Source organism: Rana temporaria, chromosome 9, assembly GCF_905171775.1.
Source record: "Rana temporaria chromosome 9, aRanTem1.1, whole genome shotgun sequence".
NCBI classification, from domain to species: Eukaryota; Metazoa; Chordata; class Amphibia; order Anura; family Ranidae; genus Rana; species Rana temporaria.
Genome location: NC_053497.1, coordinates 83,551,893 through 83,574,366, shown reverse-complemented (window position 1 = coordinate 83,574,366; position 22,474 = coordinate 83,551,893). Strand labels below are relative to the sequence as shown.

At 42.4% G+C, this 22,474-nt stretch overlaps 1 protein-coding gene across 2 annotated transcripts in view; it reads left to right on the top strand.

Moving 5' to 3' along the window:
- The window catches only part of RNF128 (ring finger protein 128), a 175,202-nt gene that overhangs the window by 131,365 nt on the left and 21,363 nt on the right, over positions 1–22,474 (top strand). For both annotated transcript variants that reach the window (XM_040323821.1, XM_040323820.1), the window contains exon 3: positions 19,047–19,118. In XM_040323821.1, the coding sequence (XP_040179755.1) occupies positions 19,047–19,118 (72 nt within the window). The remainder of the gene's footprint in view (positions 1–19,046; positions 19,119–22,474) is intronic.

The following is a 22,474-nucleotide window of genomic DNA, read 5'->3' as shown; positions in this document are numbered from 1 at the left end:
TGATCTGGATCATCTATAGATATTAGAAATTCTGACTTCTCAAGCTTCCCAAAATTGAATTTGCTAAATGCTTGTGTCTAAGACAAATACTCCCTTCCTGCCCAGCCCTCTTAAAGCGGGGGTTCACCCTATGAACGGATTTTTTTTTTTTTTTTTTTTCCCTACTACCATAAAATCAGGCATTGTAGCGCGAGCTACAGTATGCCTGTCCCGATTTTTTTACCCCCGTACTCACCTTGTAATCGTTCATCGAAGATACCGGGGAATGGGCGTGCCTATGGAGACGGAGGATGATTGACGGCCGGCTCTGGCGCGTCACGCTTCTCCGGAAATAGCCGAAATAGGCTTGGCTCTTCACGGCGCCTGCGCATAGCCTGTGCGCAGGCGCCGTGAAGAGCCGAGACCTACTCCGGCTGTCTTCGGGGAGAGTGACGTGCCAGGGCCGGCCGTCAATCATCCTCCCTCTCCATAGGCACGCCCATTCCCCGCGGGAGCCGAAATCTACGATGTCCGATTACAAGGTGAGTCCGGGGTTAAAAAAATCGGGACAGGCATACTGTAGCTCGCGCTACAATGCCTGTCTCGATGGTAAAATCATGTGGGTGAGGGTGAACTACCGCTTTAACTACAAGGAAAAATGCATTTGTATAAGATTTACCCAAAGTCCCATGTTTTTTTCACAGTTAAGGTGGAGAATGAGAATCTGCTGCTGAAAAGGTACAAGCTAAATCGTATATTATGCAACATGTTGTAAGATAACAAATTATCTATTTGTTGAGCCACCTGCTTGCATACCATTTTTGAAAATATAGCAAATGACCTTAAAAATAATATATAATTATTTGTATATTACTTATGGTAATTAACCCCTTGGCACCCAGGCCAAGTCTTCTCTCCTACATGTAAAAATTATTTTATTGCTAGAAAGTTACTCGGAATCCCCAAACATGATGTTGCGCCGAGTAAATCGATACCCAACAACATGTCAAGCTTTAAAATTGTGCATACTTGTGGTATGGCACCAAACTTCAGTGCCAGTGCCATTCAGTCTCCATAGGCAACAATTAAAAATGTTAGAGCAGGTCTAGTGCTAGAATTGATGTTCTTGCTCTAACGTTCACAGCGTATGTAACCTGTGTGTAGACTGCTTGTCTATGCAGTACCGCATGTGGCCAGAGGTGCAGGAGAAACTCGTACACAATCGGGAACACCGCACCTCTGGCCGAATGCGCTACTTTACACCCCAGCGGCTTGAATCCCGCTTGTCTTGCGAGACAATGCATTTATTTTTATTTTTTTATAGCTCATATTGCAAAGCGCTCGTAAACTGTGTTGCGTGCAATCCGAGGTGCCTCTGTACAAGCCATTACTACCCACATGTAATCAGTTTTCCGAAAAGCTAAGATGTCCGCGGCTGGACCAGCTCTGGTATCTCCCTGTGTAGGCTGCTCCCTCCCTTTGTATTGGGCTATAGTACTTTTTTTTTTTTTTTTTTTTTATTGTGCTATAGTGGTACCATCCCTCTGTGGGCCGATCTCCTGTGTTATCAGTACTTTGTTTTTTTGTTTTGTTTTTTACGATAACTGTAAAATAGCAGCACACAGTGCAAAACTGCCAGCAATCTCTGCCACAACATTCAGTGGCATGCAAAAAAAGCCGGCATCGCTGGCTGGAAGGACTGGGGAGGCGAGGTGGAGACGGAGCGGTGGTGGAGGCGGAGAAGGAGGCGGGCACCTGATCGGCATTGTAAGTCGTCATGGCTGCAGAACGAGTGGAGGCGACGGTGGAAGCGGAGACAGGGCGAAGGAGGAGGCGGGCACCAGAGCGGCATTGTAAGCCGTCTTGGCTGCAGAATGAGCGGAGACAGGGCAGAGGAGGAGGTGGGCACCAGAGCGGCATTGTAAGCCGTCTTGGCTGCAGAACGAGCATAGGCGGCGGAGACAGGGCGGAGGAGGAGGCGGACATCAGAGCGACACTGTAAGCCGTCTTGGCTGCAGAAAGGGAGGCGGAGGTGGAGACAGGGCGGGGGCGGTGACGGAGCGGCACAGAGTAAGGGGAATATGTAATGCCTGCTCAGACTGGCCGCGCAGCTCGCTCGCTGAAACCTGTCAAAATGAGGTGGCTGCTGTGCGGGCCACATTACAAGGTCCAGCGGGCCGGATTCGGCCCACGGGCCTTGTGTTTGCCACCCCTGCCTTACACACGGCAGGCGAGTATAACATGTTTATTTAAAAAAATTATACATAAGGTTTAGAATGAATAGGAAGTAAACTTTTTTATTTTACAGAGCAAGAGCTGAATGTTTTGTAATTGTCAAGCTAACTACTCTATTGGGGGAGGACATTATACTGTATAAACTGGAACACCTGGCTCGTACATGAGAACGAGAAGTTCTGAGATTTTTATCTGCCTCACCCCTTTAATTGCTTAATAATAGTGTGACAAGAAAAGCTTGGAATGAAAATAAGCTGTCCAGGGACATCCGAGCCTGAGCCAGTGTATTAAGTATATGTAACGTGAACGTTTGTCCTTGTATTATGCACAAATAGTGTCACATTTACTAGTAATCCCAGTTCTTTGAAAGCCTAATAAGATGACGTCTTAAGTAATGTGGCAGATGAGGATATGTATGAAACATCTGGCTATCTCTCTATACTTCTATGGAAGCTCATCTATAAAAGAGGAAGGTATGCAGAGGCTGCCAAGAGTAGCCATTATAATTTTCTAAAACTGACAAAATGGTTCAATGCAGTATGGCAACATGGAATGTTTCTTCGATCTCAGCGGTGAGTCAGTAGAAGCACTTGAGGGAGGGGGGTGTCCCCCTCACTGCCCTTAGTAACGATCAAGCGACTGACCAGCCGGCTGAAAGACCAATATCTGAATGATGCCTGTAGCTGCAGGCATAATTCGGATATACCCGCTCAAATTCAGTGACATCATATGATGGCCGGTGGACGGGAAGTGGTTAAAAAGGGGCCCCTTGTAGTTTAATGCTACAATATGCATCACAAACTAGCACATTATGACATGCCTACCTTTACAAACCTAGCCCTCCTTTGGCAAACTGTCACCGCTCCTGGTTCTTCCATCTTCACCTGGTCCTTCCGGGTTCAAACTTTCTGGCCCCTTGAATGGCTGGACCCCAATGATGTCCCTCCTGACCAGTCATCATTGTGTCACGGAGCCTTCTACATTTATAGCATGAATGCAGAGAGTACTGCACTTACACTATTTACTACATTGGCTAGAGCTGATGTTTGTATCTACTAAACGGCACAAATTCAAGCCATTTACAAGGCACTTTCAGGTAAGCTTTTCTTTCTTATAAACTTGGTTGTAGGGCAATATTAACATTTATGTAGCGCCCCCTTACTTTCAGTATGGGCACTACGCTAAAGTTAGTGGGGAATGGGAGAGTTCTTTTGCTCCCATTCGCAATTGGTTAAATTGGACTTCTGTCATTCCAGAAATGTCCACTGGGTCAGTCTGCGCTCCAGGGATGCGGTACCATCCCTGGCCAGCAGTTGGCACCAGAGGGGTTCTGGCAGAGCAAGTTTTCCCCAGCAGCCAATCAGAAGAATAAAGAATGATGAGCGCAAACTGAAAATCTAAAAGTGAATATAAAGACAGTCCATAGGGGACTGATAACAATCAATAAAGATATGCAGTGAATTCAAAATTTGTGAAATAGCCCAAAACTGATAATAAATCCAAAAATAAAAGTCCAAATATATAAATCAAAGTTTGGATAAATCAATCTAGTGTGCCAGTGATAAACACAACTTCTGCACTTCGGGCATCAATGTGGACAATCTTGATAACTCTTTGCTTAGCCTGGGCTCGCAGTGCGCTTACCTCCAGACACTAGGTCATGCGTGTCAACGAAATCCTCCCAAAACTGGAACAGAATCCAAACAGTGGGTAACACGTGTTGCACGGAATCTTCCCAGTGCTGAGATAGAATCGAGGGGCGTTCTCTGTATCCAATACCAGTATAGGTCCAGGCGCAGCGAAGTCGACTCCACAGGATAGCCACAAGGTGTATCAGGAGCAAATGTAGAAATAAAAAGCTCTCATGGTGAAGTATGCAAGCACTTTAAAATTTAATAAAGGTAAAAATGTGCTTACATTGAAAAAACGAATAAAACGCCAAACAGCGGCACTTCCGGTGGACGGTCAGGGTGTCACGTCACATCTAACCTTATGCATTACGTCACGACACGTGACTTCATCGATGAAGTCACGTGTCGTGACGTAATGCATAAGGTTAGATGTGACCGGAAGTGACGTGACACCCTGACCGTCCACCGGAAGTGCCGCTGTTTGGCGTTTTATTCGTTTTTTCAATGTAAGCACATTTTTACCTTTATTAAATTTTAAAGTGCTTGCATACTTCACCATGAGAGCTTTTTATTTCTACATTTGCTCCTGATACACCTTGTGGCTATCCTGTGGAGTCGACTTCGCTGCGCCTGGACCTATACTGGTATTAGAATCGAGGGGCGTTCTCTGTATCCATCTCAGCACTGGGAAGATTCCGTGCAACACGTGTTACCCACTGTTTGGATTCTGTTCCAGTTTTGGGAGGATTTCGTTGACACGCATGACCTAGTGTCTGGAGGTAAGCGCACTGCGAGCCCAGGCTAAGCAAAGAGTTATCAAGATTGTCCACATTGATGCCCGAAGTGCAGAAGTTGTGTTTATCACTGGCACACTAGATTGATTTATCCAAACTTTGATTTATATATTTGGACTTTTATTTTTGGATTTATTATCAGTTTTGGGCTATTTCACAAATTTTGAATTCACTGCATATCTTTATTGATTGTTATCAGTCCCCTATGGACTGTCTTTATATTCACTTTTAGATTTTCAGTTTGCGCTCATCATTCTTTATTCAGACCTTTATTTGTTGTTAGCACATTTTAGATTTGAGCAGCATTTTGTTTTTCACTGGTCACTTTTAATTTTCACTGTTGGCTAGCGCTTTAGTCACCCACTTGTCTAGCCAATCAGAAGAGTTTTCCCTTGCAGGGCATGCTGGGGAAGGTTATATCTGTGACAGGTGTCATGTGCTCAAAACTCTTCGCCGGCGCGGCCCACCTGGCCAAAGTTGCAGACTACACGGAACCTCATCCGGAGGTAAAAGGGGACTCCAGTGACTTACTGGGTCCCCAGTTATATTGAGAGGATCCCAGACTGCGTTCGATTGGGGAGTCGGCTTGAGGGGAACCCAGAGGCTGGTTGTCCAACAGGGCTTGAACGAACCAATCGGGGATCTGGTGACCGGAATGCTGACAGGTACGATTTTGCTGTCATCCGGTGACCTATTCTAAAAACCTACTGGGAGGATTCGCTCCATTCATCCATTTAGCTCACTTAAAGTCATTGGCCTGTGACAGAGGCCCTAGAGCCAGGTCTGTGAGAGAGATCTGTTCCTCCCAGCAAATCTAAGTGACACCTCGGCTGCCAGGCTTGTGAGAGGGGTCTGTCCGGGGGCACTTCACCCAATCAGAAAGAGTGGCGACGAATCACAATTTCATACTACTGAGAGCAGGACTGCTCGGTTCATATCCAGGCCTGATACCGCAAGGTTCTTCTTTTCTCTTCAACACCCTTTTTCTTCCCAATTGATGTTGGCCTGGAAATGAAGCATTGGAAAAACCCTTATTCACTGTCTGGACCTTCGCTCACTACTTTGATTCTACAACTGCACCCCTGGGCCACATCAAGGTAACTTTTATAATTGCCGATCCCAACAACAAATCAGCGGCTCCTTCGGAGGTAGCGCTACATTTAGATTTAAAGGAAAACTAAAACTTTCCACTGTTGTTCAGTGCTTGCAGGCAGGATCTTTTTTTTATTTTATTTTTTTGTATGTCTCTTTTGCAATGAGGTACATCTACCTGCCTGCTTTAGCATTCCCCGGCATGTAAACTAAGTGGTGCATGCACAGCTCGGCTTACAGCGCCTGCGATGACTAGCCCCTCCGAATGCGCAGTAGTTGCGTCATCCTGCAACGGCCAATAAAGATGACCAAAAAACCGCACACAGAAGAAGGTGCTGGCAAGTTATGGGGGCTATTGGAGGAAGGTTTTTTTTTATTTTTATTTTTTTACTCCCCTTAGTGCCAATTAAAATGCCCCTTGCAGCAACAGAAAATAAAGCTGCATGTGTATTGTGCAACTGCTGTTTTCCTGTAAGACTATCCACATAAATGGCTTTCTTTTTCTTAGATCCCTTTCACACTGGGGCGTTTTTCAGGCGCTTTAGCATTAAATAAAGCGCCTGAAAGTTGCAATCTCAATGTGAAAGCCCGAGTGCTTTCACACTAAAGTGCCTGAAAAACGCCCCAGTGTGGAAGGGGTCTTGGCGTTTAAAAAAAAAAAATAAAAAAAAAAAAGGTATTTCTTTTTCTTTTAAGGCCCCTTTTCACACTGACACGTTTTTCAGGCAGTTTAGCGCTAAAAATAGTGCTGCTATACCGCATGAAAAAAATCGTGCCCTGCAGTCTTCAATGTGAAAGCCCAAAGGCTTTCACACTGAAGCGGTGCACTAACAGGACCGCTCCAAAAGTCCTGCTAGCCGCAATGGGGCGGGGTGTTTACAGCTCCTATACTGCTCCTTTCCATTAAAATGGGAAACCGCAGTAATACCGCCGGCAATGCGCCTCTGCAGAGGTGCATTGCGGGTGGTATTAACCCTTTTTCTGCCGCGGGGATAAAAACCGCACCGCTAGCGGCCAAATATTGCGGTAAATACATAGCATATGGGCGCTAAAAATCGCACCGCTATATACCGTCACTGCACCTCCGCTGCCCCGTGTGAAAGGGGCCTTAATGACAAACCTGCTCTGTGCAATGGTTTTGCACAGAGCAGCCCCAATCCTCCCCTGGCGGCTCATGCCTTTTAAGCCCCCCCCCCCCTAGCATGCTGGGAGCAGTGATTAATTTTGTTGACTAAAACATTTTAGTTGACTAACTTTAAAACCACTTAAGTCTACTAAAAAATGACTAAAACAATTGAGGTGACTAAAACTAAAATGGCATTTTAGTCGACTAAAATCTCCAGTACATTTTAATCGATTTTAAATGTTTTTTAGATTTAGTAGACGAAATGCGACTAAAAACATTGCAGAAGACTAAAATGGGACTAAAATACAATTTTAGGACTAAAACGAAATCGAAATTTGCTGCCAAAATTAACACTGGCTGGGAGATACTTGTGTGGGCTTGATCCTGAGCCACGCTGTTTGCATCTATTAACACAGTGTGGCTCGGCCCTGCCCCCTCGTCACTGTATTTCAGCTTATGGCTTCTGCTGCTCTCATTTAATTTAGAGAGGAGCGAGAGAGAGGGAGAGGGCAGTGCTGCTCTTGGGCATAGTGCTGGACCAAGCTTGGGCTCAGGTAATTAAGGTGAGTTGGGGGAAGCTGCACCTAAAAGAATGCATTAGGTAGAAAAAAACTTTAGCCTTTGCAACCACTTTAATACCCTGAACCAACTTTATATATAATTTTTCTTACCATTTTCCATTTGGGGAAAAATGGGGGTTGTACAGCAGCTTCTTTTACTCTGTGATATTGTGCATAGTGTCTCATGGGTGCCGAGGCTCTACTTCTACTATTTTCTACTTTAACTAGCTAATATACACTTTTTTTTTTTTTTATTATTTTATTTCTATTTTTTTATTTAGTGTGGTGTTTCATCAAGGCAGACTTTGCAGTTTCATTGATGAAAGATACAGAAACCTAACATTCCTAGGTAATGTTTCATGATTCATTGGGCGTGCCGTAGTTTCTATTTATTTAATCTAAAGATATGAAATAATGGACTTTGGTCAGCATGGGGACTTTTTAACTACCGGTACATCTTTTACTGCTTCACACTCAGTCCCAAACTCCATTTACACTTGTTCTTAAAATCATCTCAAATGGTACCTGGCATAATGTGTGGGTTTTTGTTGTTGGTTTTTAGGGGGAGGGGGTTCCAAAGGCCATAAAATATCAACAGTCTTTGGCACAAATATTAAAGTAGTATTAAATGTTTCATACCTAAGCCTTTTTCTGGCATTTGTTACTTACAAGTTAAAGGGGTTGTGAATGAAATATATATATATATATATTATAATATAATATAATATAATATATATAATATAATATAATATATATATATATATATATATATATATATATATATATATATATATATATATATATATATATATATATAATATTTTCTCTATCTCCCTAGAGAATAACATGGTGATCATTGCAATATTTTGTGTCACAAGGTAATTTGCGCAGCAGTTTTTAAAACACTTTTTTTTGGAAGAAAGTCACTTTCATTCATTTAAAAATACCAAAACCGTAAGACCCCTTTCACACTGGGTCGCTTTGCAAGCGCTATAACGCTAAAAATAGTGCCTGCAAAGCTGCTGTTGTCTCTCCAGTGTGAAAGTCCCAATGGCAGTAGAGCAGTGCGCTAGCAGGACAATAAAGTCCTGCTAGCAGCATCTTTTGGAGCTGTGTGTATACCGCTCCTACCCATTAAAATCAATGTAGCTATACCGCGGGCAAAGCGCCTCTGCAGAGGCATTTTGCAGTAGTTTTAACCCTTGGCCGCTAGCGGGGGTAAAAACACCCTGTTAGTGGCCGAATAGCACAGCGTAATTGACGGTAAATCGCAGGTAACAGGTAGTGTTACTCACTGTGTTTCCCCATCTTCACTGTGTCTTCCAACTTGTGGTGTCTTGTAGTAGTGACACCTATGCCGAAATCAGGAGATCGGGTCTCCTCCAGCCCCTCCCTCATCACATTCCTCACCAGTCAGCTGACCTCTAGTCTCTGCTCTCCAGCCATCCCATGAACTGAATAGGTGGCTGCAAGAGGCTGAGTGGGTGACCATGGGCTCCAGGAACAGCCCAGCTGGGCAGCCATGGGCTCCAGGAACAGCCCAGCTGGGCAGCCGAGAAAAGGCTGGAAGAGTAGCCTAGGCTTCAGAAACAGCCCAGGATTCGGTGACCCCTGGCAAATCATCATTCGACCCCCCCCCCAAGGGGGTCCCGACCCCCAGGTTGAGAACCACTGGTCTAGGCTATGTTTTTGGGCTAATTTATTTGACCATAAAAATAATATCCACTCACATGGTTAGTATCCAAAGATGGGCACAGTATGCAGGAATCGAGACTGACAGAGTTGAAACAAAATAAGCTGGGAGCCAGTGAGCTGTCAGTCCTGAAGCCAGCATGAATGTGCAGGTCGAGCTCAGCTGTGTCTGCAGCAGCTGAAGGCACAAGTGGAAGCAAAGAGGCAGTGGGACTAGCAGGCAATGAATTTCAGGGATTTGCCCCCCTTTCCCAAGTCTTGAGACTTGACTTTACAGATGAGCTTTGGAGAGAGTGTAATGCAATAAAGCTTGCAGGATTATGTCGGACTGCTTGTGAGTCTGAGTTGTGAATAAACGGACCGCGTTTAATAGCGAGTGGCTTCCTTTATTTTTTTTGTCACCAGTGGAAGTAATGAAGAGAGGAATTCTGGCCAATGTTTTGAAATTCTGCATCTGTCTTCTACAGAGATCAAGTCTTTCATAGATTTGAGGTAATTGATTCTGTTAAATCAATGTTTCTACAAAACATCATATGATTTATAAATGGTCTTTTGAAGAATTTGAGAGTGAGGGCTACGACTGAGCAAGGAGAACTGCTCAGATGAGCAGTTACATACAACAGATGTGACCTTGGCCATTGATTTTTACAGGGTACAGATATGACAGCCACTGCTGTTTGCACACACTGGGGGTTATGAAAGACAAATCCACTTTGCACTACAATTGCACTGAAAGTGCACTTGGAAGTTCAGTCGTAGATCCGAGGGGGACATGCAAGGAAAATAAATGGCATTTTAGCTTGCACATGATTGAATAATAAAATCAGCAGAGCTTCCCCTCATTTCAGATCTACCCCTCAGATTTAACCACTTCCCTACCGGCCCATAGTAAAATGACGTCCACAAAGAACTTCTGCCGTTCAGAGTGGACGTCATATGACGTCCTGGGCTTTCCGGGTGGATATCTGAATGATGCCTGCAGCTAAGAGGCATCATTCAGATATCCTTCTAAACTGCCGGCGATTCTGCACAACGTAAGAACGATCATAGCGGCGGTTCCGCCGCTAGATCGTTCTTACAGGCGGCGGGAGGGGACATCCCCCCCCTCCCGCCGCCATCCGGTGCTTCTCCGGGCTCTCCCGTGCCATCGGGGGCCCGGAGAACGAATCGTCCGGCGCTCGCAGGAAGCATAGAGATGACTGGTGACCAGATGGTCACCAGTCATCTCTATGACCGTCGGAGGACCCGGGCGCGATGTGATGACGTCACGCCCGGGTCCCGTAAGTAAACAAAGCCGCGATTGCGGCTGCTAAGCAACCACAAGCATGAGATCGGTGAATTTTTTTTCACCGATTTCATGCTTTCCAGCCTGGAGGAGAGATGTGGGGTCTTACTGACCCCGCATCTCTCCATAAAGAGTACCTGTCAGACACATTCCTATTACAAGGGATGTTTACATTCCTTGTAATAGGAATAAAAGTGATAAAAAAAAAAAAAAATTAAAAAAAAAGTGTAAAAAAGAAATAAATATATATAAAAAAAAAAGAAATAAAAATTTATTTTTTTAACGCCCCTGTCCCCGGTAGCTTGCGCGCAGAAGCGAACGCACACGCAAGTCCCGCCGACATATGTAAACGCCGTTTAAACCACATATGTGAGGTATCGCCGCGTGCGTTAGAGTGCCAGCAACAATTCTAGCACTAGATCTCCTCTGTAAATCTAAACTGGTAACCTGTAAAAAATTTCAAATCGTTGCCTATGGAGATTTTTAAGTACCGAAGTTTGGCGCCATTCCATGAGTGTGCGCAATTTTAAAGCGTGACATGTTAGGTATCTATTTACTCGGTGTAACATCATATTTCATATTTTACAAAAAAATTGGGCTAACTTTACTGTTTTTAAATTTTTTTAATTCATGAAACAATTTTTTTCCCAAAAAAAGGCGTTTGAAAAATTATTGCGCAAATACCGTGCAAGATAAAAGGTTTCAATGACCGTCGTTTTATTCCCTAGGGTGTCTGCTAAAAAAAACATATATAATGTTTGGGGGTTCTGCGTAATTTTCTAGCAAAAAAATTATGATTTGTACATGTAGGAGAGAAGTGCCAGAATAGGCCCGGTATGGATGGGTGTATAACTGCCCGGTATGGAAGAGGTTAAAGGAACTGCACTTCCAAGTGCCTTTTGCCTTTTGTAAATAATCCCTATTGTGCGCATACAACGTGTAGCGCTTCTGTCAATCTATAGTTTCTCGCTGGCAGCCACCCCTGCCCACTCATTTGAATCTAGCCCTAAAGGAAAAGGTGCAAAGTTGTGCCCCTTTCTCAGGGTGAAGTCCACCTGAAGGTTCTGTTTCCACTTATTCATAAAAGGTCATGTAAAAATAAAAGGTGGGTACATAGTGCTCTCCATATATACAACTCTTATTTAATAAAAGTGGATGAAACAACTTGCAATCAATGCACCAAATCCGGTGGCGGATAATACAGCATGTAAACAATTGAAAGCGTGATGGCCGCGGGTGACGTCACAACGCTTCTTCCACATGCTCCATTATCCGGCACCAGATTCCGTGCATTGTTTTTGTATTCGATTTTTCAATCGTGTGTAGCCCCATCAGAGTTTTTTCATCGGAAATTCCGATGAATTCCATCAGTGTTTAGATATAGAACATGTTCTTTTTTCCGATGGCATTCCGTTGGACTTCCGATGTGATTTGGCCGGACAAAAGCCAGATCGTGTGTACACGGCATTAGAATTATGATAAAGAAGGTTTTTTAATCCTGTGTTACAGTAAAACTACATGTGTTCTTGTGTACCTGGTATGCAAAATAGCATGGTCACTTAATTGCTGTGCTTTGCCCATGCAAAATCATGTGGTCACCTAATTGCTGCTACCAAATTCAGTGGTTGAAAAGCAAAGGGAAGAAGGAAATGAGCAAGAGGGTAGGTAAATAATTGATGATTGTTTTAATGTTCATTTAATGGAGGCCAAAATAATCGGTATGGCAAGCAAGTATTTTGGTTTGATCATTGCTTGCAAAATTTGCAGTTAGCAGGTGCTAAAATAAGCCTGAGAAAAGGTCTGCAGTGTGGTTTATTTTTTTTATTTAAAGTTTTTTGTCATTTTCTGATAAAAAGGTACATGCATATGGATTGATTCAGAGCTGTGCTGTTATGTCAAAGTAAGGTACATTCACACCTTATTACTGATGGTGCAACAAGGTATTTTTTTTTTTTTTTTTTTGTATTTGAATGGGGTTTAAATGCATAAGACATGTGCATGCATTGCAGAGATTTAAAAATAGGATTATATTTTTTCTTTGCCTTGACAGATACTTCAGCTAAAGTAGCTGACTTTTATAGTGTAGTTTTTGTTTTGTTGTTGGCACCTAAATTCTCTAGAAGCCAGTGTGAAACATTAACATGGGAAAAACCCAAGAAACATATACTCTTGAGAAGCCAGTCTGCCCTCGAAGCTGCAGCTATTCTTGGTTAACAAAAGAAAGGAGCACTTTTCTGTTTCACACTGTCTAATGGATAATATATATTTCTCTATTTTTGAATGGACAACTAGTTTAGATGTCTATATGTTAGCTACTGCATACAAATGCATGGTAAAACAAATGAAAGGAGCTCTTGGCTTTGTATCCTGGTATATATCCATGTTTACCTCTCTTTATAATTTGTTGTACTTTCACCTTTGTTCAGTACGCAGAATATGCTAGTGCTTTAGATAAGATATTTCTAATCTTGGCTTTTGTAATTATCGTAAGTCATTTTTTTTCACTGTTCAACCTTTCCTAAAGCCTGAATAAAACTAAATCTTACGAGTCGTTTCACTGGAAAGATAAGGTGTCACCTATATATGAAAGAACCGCATATAGAGTATTATGTTGTACAAACGGCATGTCGTTTCATTCATTTTTTTTTTTTTTTTTTCGTAGAGTAGATGGAAAAATCTCCCACTATGCCTATTGTATTTTGACAGCTGGTCCTGCTAGCTGTCAAAATTAATCCATACAATGTCTGCATCCGATTGGATGTTTGGCTGATTTTCATTGCTGTTTGGTCAATAATTTTCCACCTGACATTTTCGATATTTCTATCAATGGCTATTGGGAAAAATTATGGTGACCGAAAAAAGTGTCTTTTGGGAGGAGCCAGTGGGGGTGTGTGATGTAATGTCAGTTATTAACCACTTCCATACGGGGCATTTTCCTGCCCAGACCAATTTTTTAGTTTTCAGCACTGTTGCACTTTGAATGGCAATTGTGCGGTCATGCAACACTGTACCCAAATGAAATCTTTGTTTTTCCCCCCACAAATAGAGCTTTCGTTTGGTGGTATTTGATCATCTCTGTGTTTTTTTATTTTTTGCGCTATAAACAAAAGAAGAGCAACAATTTTGAAAAAACACCATATTTTTTACTTGATTTAATAAATATATATAAAAAAAAAAGTTCCTCAGTTTAGACCGATACGTATTCTTCATATTTTTGGTAAAAAAAAAGATCGCAATAAGCGTATATTGATTGGTTTGCGCAAAAGTAATAGCGCCTACAAAATAGGGGATAGATTTATGGCATTTTTTTTATTTATTTTTTACTAGTAATGGCGGCGATCTGCAATTTTTATTGTGATGGTGACATTGCGGCGGACATATCTGACACTTTTGACACGTTCACATTTTATACAGCGATCGGTGCTATAAAACTGCACTGATTACTGTGTAAATGTGACTGGCAGGGAAGGGGTTAACACTAGTGGGCACTGAAGGAGTTAATATGTTCCCTGGGAGTGATTCTAACTGTAGGGGGAGGGGGACTCGCAGGGGGAGGAGACCGATCTGTGTTCCTCTGTACTGGGAACACACATCGGTCTCCTCACCTCTGACAGGAGGTGGATCTGTGTGTTTACACACACAGATCCACACTCCTGCCGTGATTGCTGGCAATCGCGGGTCCCCCGGGTCGCGATGCAAAGGACGTCATATGATGTCAATTCTGAGGGAGAGACAGTTCCTGACAATGTCATATTACTATGGCTCGGTAGGGAACTGGTTAAATGCGACCAAAGGAAAGCTCTATCCATCTCAAAACCAATTATAAAAAATGTACTTGGGCACAGTGTTGAATGATCACGTAATTGTCAGTCAAACTATAACTGCTCTGAAAAATGGCCCAGAAAAGGAGGTGTAACATGCTGGTCCTACAGTGGTTAAGTGAGTAAGCAGAGCATTGGGACCACCATACTTCTCCAGTGCGGACAGTGTGTAATGCTAGTTACTCATCTTCTTGAGTCTTCTACATTAGAGTGGAGGATTGGGCATTTTTTTTAAGTTGTAAAACAAATCACACTTACCACAAGTAATGATTGAATTTAGAAGCATTACTTATCAGTTGTGTTTTTTTTTTTTTTTCTTTTAACATGAGTTTAAGACCCCTTTCACACTGGGGCGGGAGCCGCGGTGGCGGTATAGCGGTGCTATACCGTCGGGTTTGCCGCAGGATTCGGCTGATAGCGGCGCGGTATTAACCCCCCGCTAGCGGCCGTTAAAGCGTTAATACCGCCCGCAATGCGCCTCTGCAGAGGGCGGTATTGCCGCGGTTTCCCATTGTTTTAAATGGGAAGGAGCGGTATACAAACCGCTCCAAAGATGCTGCTTGCAGGAGATTTTTGTATCTCCTGCCAGCGCATCACCTCAGTGTGGAAGCCCTCCGGCTTTCACATTGAGGTTGCTGGGCATGAGTTTTTCAGGAGGTATAGCAGCGCTATTTTTAGCGCTGTACCGCCAGAAAAATGTCTCCGTGTGAAAGGGGTCTAACTCTTAATTTAAGTATAGCTCATTACTGTTAACCTGCCACCTCCTAACCTGAGCTTAAAGGGCAAACACTCTAAACCTGGATACAATCCTGACGGCACTCCTGGCCCCTCCCTTCTGCTGAGTGTCCCCACAGCAAGCAGCTTGCTATGAAAGCACCCCAAGCCAAGCTGCAGATTTGTCTGTCCATTCACAGAGCCACGGTTCAACCCCTGCCCCCCCCCCTTTCTCCTCATTGGCTCACTGATTTTAATTGAAAGCAGTGGGAGCCAATGGTGCCACACTGCCATCTCGGCCAGAGAGGATGGAGAGTCCAGGGCATGCAAGGCACTACTGCAACATCGCTGGAAGGAGATGGGCTCAAGTAAGTATTAGACGGGCTCATAAGTATTGGGGGGTTGAGGGGGGAGCATTAGAATGCATTAAGATAAAAAGAAATTCTGACTTTACAACCAATTTAAGTTCCCAAGACAAAATTTAAGCTAGTATGACATTTCCTTATTACTGCCCATACACAGTATGTCCTCCTATAGGCCCATTCCAGCAAAACCTTAAACATTCCTAATGTTTTCTTTTTCTTACTATCACTTCCTCTCCTGTACACTCAAAAGGAGGAACAATATCTTTGACGATGTGAGGGAAATCACATTTTAGATAGCTGTCATTATAACAGGAGTCCCCATTCGATGATATCCTTTCTATTCCTGTTCTGGTGGCATCTCAGAATTTTGAGTTTACCCTCACTTTCATTCCCAGAGACATTGATGATCAGGACAATTGGGCTGGCCATACACGGTTCAATATTTCATGTTCAGCCCCATGAAGGGTACAGATGGAGGAATCTCCACTGCCAGTTATTATATTCAGGCACCTACCTGCATCTGATCAGTAATTTTATGCCCAGCTCAGTAAATTTTTAGATAAACTTTTGTCGAGCTGGGAGATGTTTACAGGACCACCCATGGTTCAAAGTTTGGCCGATTCAGCAGGAATTTGGGGATTCTATGGTGGAATTATGAGAGGGTGAATCTTCCAACCCCTCGCCACTCTACCTAAATAAAACAAAACATTTTGCCTTTAGGTGTAATTTAAGTGTAACGGGATGGACAATTGGTCGAATGGTCAGAATCAATAATTCAAAACAGGGTAAGCATGGCAATAAGTGCATACAATGCATAATAATACAATGCAACATGTTAAAAAGGTAAACGTAGCCTTTAAGCTGGCACAGAAAGTATGATGTCATTGACCTATTCATTTTGCCAAGCATTTACGAAAAGAATACTGATAAGTTGTCAGGTGAACTTAATAGGTATCAGGGCTTTTTGATTACTTGTTGACAATGGCTGTTGCACAGTATTTAATGTACAGGCTGGAGACAGCCCTGGTTACAATTACTATTTAAACCATTTTCCTATGAGGAAACCAACTTATCTGTCAGGGCTTTGCTCTGAAGCTAGCTGACTGGAATCTCAATACACAATCACCAGTAATTGATTTGTGAAGAGAGAGACTGGCACAGACTGCCTCTAATGTCTTGTGACATCCAGTTATAGTGTTGAGATTCTAATTTTATTGTTAAATCAATTATTACAGATTACGCAGTGAGAACACGGTTCTATGGTGTACAGTTAGTCCCCTACATACAAACCTTCAAGTTGCAAACTTTCAAAGATACGAACATGCGTGTTCATGTCCAATTGTATGAGTTCACATTTCTGGCATACATTGTTATGCATGCATTCTCTACAAGTGGTTGTGCTTCTGTGTACTTTACTGTATACAGTTCTGTATTTTTATTTCAACCTTTTTCTTTTTCCCATGTATTTGTGTAGTCAACCTATTACATTCCTTTATTGGGCAGATTGTGTTGGTTGGGTACCTAAGCTAATTTTGTTGGACTTGCAAACAAAATGATCTTGCGAACCTGCTCCGAGTCTCTACTGTACTGAAAGATTAAAATTTTCCAGTATGTCTGGACTCTCTTAACCACTTCAGCCCCGGACCATTTGGCTGCCAAATGACCGAGCCACTTTTTACGATTCGGCACTGCGCCGCTTTAACTGACAATTGTGATGCGACTCCCAAACAAAATTGAATTTTTTTTTTGTTCTTTTCCTCACAAATAGAGCTTTCTTTTTATGGTATTTGATCACCTTTTGTGTTTTTTTATTTTTTCGCTATAAACAAAAATTGAGTGAGAATTTTTGAAAAAAATGCAATATTTTACTTTTTGCTATAATAAATATCCGCAAAAAACATATATTAAAAAAAAAAAAAAAAAAAAAAAAAAATAATCCTTTCCTCAGTTTTAGCCGATACGTATTCTTCTACATATTTGGTAAAAGAAATTGCAATAAGCGTTTTGTTTGTGCAAAAGTTCTAGCGTCTACAAAATATGGGCTAGTTTTATGGCATTTTTTATTATTATTTTTATTACTAGTAATGGCGGCAATCAGCATCTTTTATCGTGTATGCGACATTATGGCAGACATATCGGACACTTTTGACGCTATTTTGGGACATTTACATTTTATACAGCGCTCGGTGCTATAAAAATGCACGGATTACTGTATAAATGTGACTGGCAGTGAAGGGGTTAACCAGTAGAGGGCGGGGAAGACGTTAAGTGTTTTGGCAGGGGCGCGCGCCCGCGCGGTGCAAGGTTCAAAGTGACGTTAATATACGTCACTTCTGCCAACGTATATCGGCGTGAGCCGGTCTTTAAGTGGTTAATTTGTGGTTGATTCCAGTCTATACAAAGCTTGATTACAATCATGAAATGTTTTTTTTAGTACTGTAAATCTATAGTGAGATTTTTTTTTTTACGTTTTTTGACATAAATTTAGGCTGTGCAATATTAACAGAAGTACATGTTCTGTATTGTGATCTACTGTTCTTACCGGTTTGTTCTGCTTAAAGCGGGAGTTCACCCCCAAATTTTTTTTTAACATTACATCCAGCATTCTAAGGACATTTTACTGTATGCAGGTCATTTGTGTTTTTTTTTTTCTCAGTACATACCGTTTTATATTGTCTTTTTGTCCAGGGCTTCCGGGTTCTGATGACTGCAGGACTGGGCGTTCCTATCCTTGGATTACATGATTGACGGCTTGTGAAACCGTTCCCCTGACACACAACGCGCGTCACCAGATTTCTGGAAATAGCCGAGCTGCGAGTCGGCACTATACGGCGCCTGCGCCCGCCGTGTAGAGCTGACTGCGCAGGCGCCGTATAGTGCCGACTTGCAGCTCGGCTATTTCCAGAAATCTGGTGACACGCGTTGTGCGACAGGGGAACTGTTTCACAAGCCGCCAATCATGTAATCCAAGCATAGGAACACCCAGTCCCGCAGGCATCAGAACCCTGAGGCAGGGATAGAAATAACCCAGTCCTGCAGTCATTAGAACCCGGAAGCCCTGGACAAAATCAGAATATAACGGTATGCAAGGAGAAAAAAAAAAAAAGACCTGCATACAGTAAATGTCCTTAGTATGCTGGCTCTAATGTTAGAAATTTGTTTTTAGGGTGAACCCCCGCTTTAAATTGGGTGTCTCATAGCATATATTGGTATAAGTAGTTAGCAGGGATGCTAAATGTTACGCATTATGTGAAAGAATGTGCAGATTTGTTTTCAAAACAAACTTTTAAATATGAAATGGATACATGTAAAATTTATGAAGGCTCCACCAAAAACTGTTTCAGATAACCATTGCAATTGTGTGCACTCTATAGTTTCCTTTTTAACGGCCCTGTAAAACTTTTTGTAGATGTCAGCAACTTGATTCTCCATTAAAAGGGGAAAAAAAGGTAACCTCTGTGCTAAAAAAAAAAAAAAAAAAAAATCCAGTGGGGGTTCAATACCACCAAAAGATCTCTATTTGTGTGAAAAAAAAATCATATGGGTACAGTATTACATGACCACAGAATTGTCATTCAAAGTATGACCGCGCTGAAAATTGGCCTGGGCAGGGAGGGCGGTGAAAGTGCACAGTATTTAAGTGGTTAAAGCGCACAGTATTGCCTTTTCGGGTAGCAGTTTTTTATTTTTATTTTTTACAATTTTGTGTAAAACTTTTAACCATATAATAAATTCTCACATTTGTGTTGCAGACACGGTTGAAGGATGAAGCAAAGAAGGCCATTGGTCAGCTTCAGCTCCGCACCATTAAGCAAGGAGATAAGGTAATAATAACTGACATTTATAATTATTAGTGTATTATGCTGCAATACGTTACATGTAAGATCCTGGTCCAGAAAAGACTTATTATTTGGGATAATGTAGATCATAATTATCCTTGCATATGTATACAGAATGTTCTGTATTGTATAAGATGCAACCTAGATGGCCTGCTTTTAAAACTGAATTACAGGCACAAAAATGTTTATTTAAATATATATCTCAATAGCCACAAAATCTACAAACACTGTGTGCCAAATGCCATTATAAATCCAGATATTACTTTGTAAATGCACATAGGCAGAGAAACAGGGGGAGGGAGATAAGACCAGTCACATATAGTGAAGAAAAGTATACCGCTCTATAAAACAATTAATCCCCGTTGCTTCCGTCCCAACAAACCAAGAGGGTGCTGGCTGTGCTCAATTAGCATGGGATGAAAGCAAAATCCTGGATCGCCGCACTCCTCAAAAAACAATGTCTTTATTCAAAACATGAAAAAACAACAACAATTCAAATGGGAAAAAACAGCCAAAATTCATGCAGTCAAACAAGAAGTGGACTAGGAAAAAAGGAGCTGACATGTTTTGCATCGTGTGATGCTAACTCGAGTAAGCATCACACGATGCGAAACATGTCAGCTTCTTTTTTCCTAGTCCACTTCTTGTTTGACTGCATGAATTTTGGCTGTTTTTTCCATTTGAATTTTTGTTGTTATTTCATGTTTTGAATAAAGACATCGTTTTTTGAGGAGTGCAGCGATCCAGGATTTTTCTTTCATCCCACCAGTCACATATACAAAGAGAAAGCGGCGGTGAACAGTCTTTATTATAGGAAGCTTCTGACCACAGACAGTTTCACACCGGATTACTCCACAGATCTAAAATAAATATTTAAAGGATATTAAGATGCCATAAGTAAGAATACATATAGCAGTTATAGTTGCAATATACAATAATTGCTAATCCCAGCAGATAAAGCAGTAAAGTTAAAGAATGTGGTCATGAGTGGCAGGGCTACCAGAGACGGCAAGTGGCAACCCACATATCCAGTTTCTGAGTGTCAATAACAATCCCAATATAATAAAAGGTTCCAGACTGTTGCCTGTCAGAGCAATGTGGCTGGGTCTTCATAGCTGTCCCTGCATTGCGTGTTTCTGTTTGTGGAAGATGAACACTACCTTCACGTAGAATTAGTACACCTTAAGTTAGCTGTGAAATGGTGACCATCTCATATGTAAAAGCATGCAAACTATATACAACAATATTGTTGTATAATGTTGATGGTACTCTAATTGCGTTTAAGGGCTTATTTTATATGAGGGATAATTAAGCCGTACGTTGAGCCCTTTTAAATGTCTGTGGATTTTTTGTCTCCATGTGGTACAATAAAAGTCCCATTGTTGCCCCTCCCTTTTTTTTCTTTAGTTTTAGGAGGCTTGGAGGTGGTTTTTGCTTTTTTTTGTCGGTTTTCAAGAGCTGGTACCAATAGACACAAATGTGCATATGACATGAGGCCACCCATTCACTTTTACAGTGTTACCAAGTCAAATTGGTAACAATGTAACCCTGCATCAATGAATATAGAACTGTATAAATGTGTGCAGGCCTGCAGGGTCGGCCCTACCATGGGTCCTGCAGGGTCCATTGGACCCAGGCGGCACTTTAAAAGGGGGTTTGTGTGTCATCCAGGGGCAGACTGGGCCAGGGTGTGCTGGGTGACAACTGCCCTCTGGGCCGCTCCGCTGCCCTGTAAAAAGGCTGCCCTAAACACATGTACTCCATAGTTGCCGGGCGCGAGGGTGTTCACACAGTCTAAAGCTGGACACACAGTATACAGTTTTCTTTTAGATTTCTTTTTCCTTTTAGATTTACCAACACCATATAATATGAGGTCAAACCTAAACACTTTCAATTTGTATGCCTGGGTTCATTCTTGGACCCAGGCAGCACAATGTCTTAGGCGAGCCCTAAATGTGTGTGTGTGTGTTTTTTTTTGATCAGTCTGGAGTTCAGCTTTGATCATGGGAATTACTTGTTGGATTTAAGGAATTACTGTAGGTCATCAAAGAAATGCAGAATCTGCCATTTCTGGACCCCCTCCTTCTGTAAATGCTGATTGCCTGGCTGTCATGCAAGTCTCACACTTATTTCAATCTTTGAGATAGTGACTTGTATCTAAGTATGCAGATAAAGATTTCCTGACTTTTCTCTGACACTCCTGATCTACTTACTAGTTCCGGCTTAGTGACATAGAAAGTTGTGAGGCCAAGGTCCATGTAAAAGTTGGCAAACGGCTATTTGGATATGGATATTAAAGTGAAATTAAACTGTACAAGTATTTGCCATATGGAACTGCAGGCCCCACCCGCCCAAAACCTACCCGGATATAACTAAAATTAGTACACTTGACACAACTTTAAGTGGCAAATATTTGGCCGCGACACCTTTATTGATTTACCAATAAATTTCCATAACTTTAAATAAATCGTTCAAACATAAATCGTCATATACCATGTAGCTGAAAAAACCTGCTCAGTTCTGAAAACTCGAGCAGTACTCCAACAATTTTCTTTTATTTACAAATAACGTCCCCCCTGGATACCAGGGTGACCCATCACATAAAGTAGTCGCGACTGGGGCGGGAGGGAGGGGGTCCGCGCTGCTTGCTTCCACAGGGCCAGAGGAAGACCACCGGAAACTGCTGGTCCTTAAATAGCCTCCAGGCTCTTCCAGCAGCTTCCACCGTACCCTATTGGCTAATCCCACCGGGCCTGCCGAGCTCCTTAGCCGGCCAGGTGCTGTCATTAAGACCCTTAACCCTTACCTGCCTAGCAGGGCTGAGGGAGCCGCAGTCCCAAGAAAGTGGGCTCATATTGTGCCCTCTTTATTCATGGAACTGCAGGCCCCACCCGCCCAAAACCTACCCGGATATAACTAAAATTAGTACACTTGACACAACTTTAAGTGGCAAATATTTGGCCGCGACACCTTTATTGATTTACCAATAAATTTCCATAACTTTAAATAAATCGTTCAAACATAAATCGTCATATACCATGTAGCTGAAAAAACCTGCTCAGTTCTGAAAACTCGAGCAGTACTCCAACAATTTTCTTTTATTTACAAATAACGTCCCCACCAGGCGGGCTTGCCCTCAAGCCCGGCCCCCCCCAAGCGTCGCGGCCTTCTCAATCATATTCTGTAATCCTAAATTAAAAATGTCCAAACCAACCTCCGACAGATGGATCCCATCCCTCCTGTACAAACCCGGGTAGCCACCCTCTAAATCCACATGACGATAGGAGAAGCCCCCTAGCTGTGGCATGAACTTCTCCAACGCCCTGTTAACCCTCTTCCTC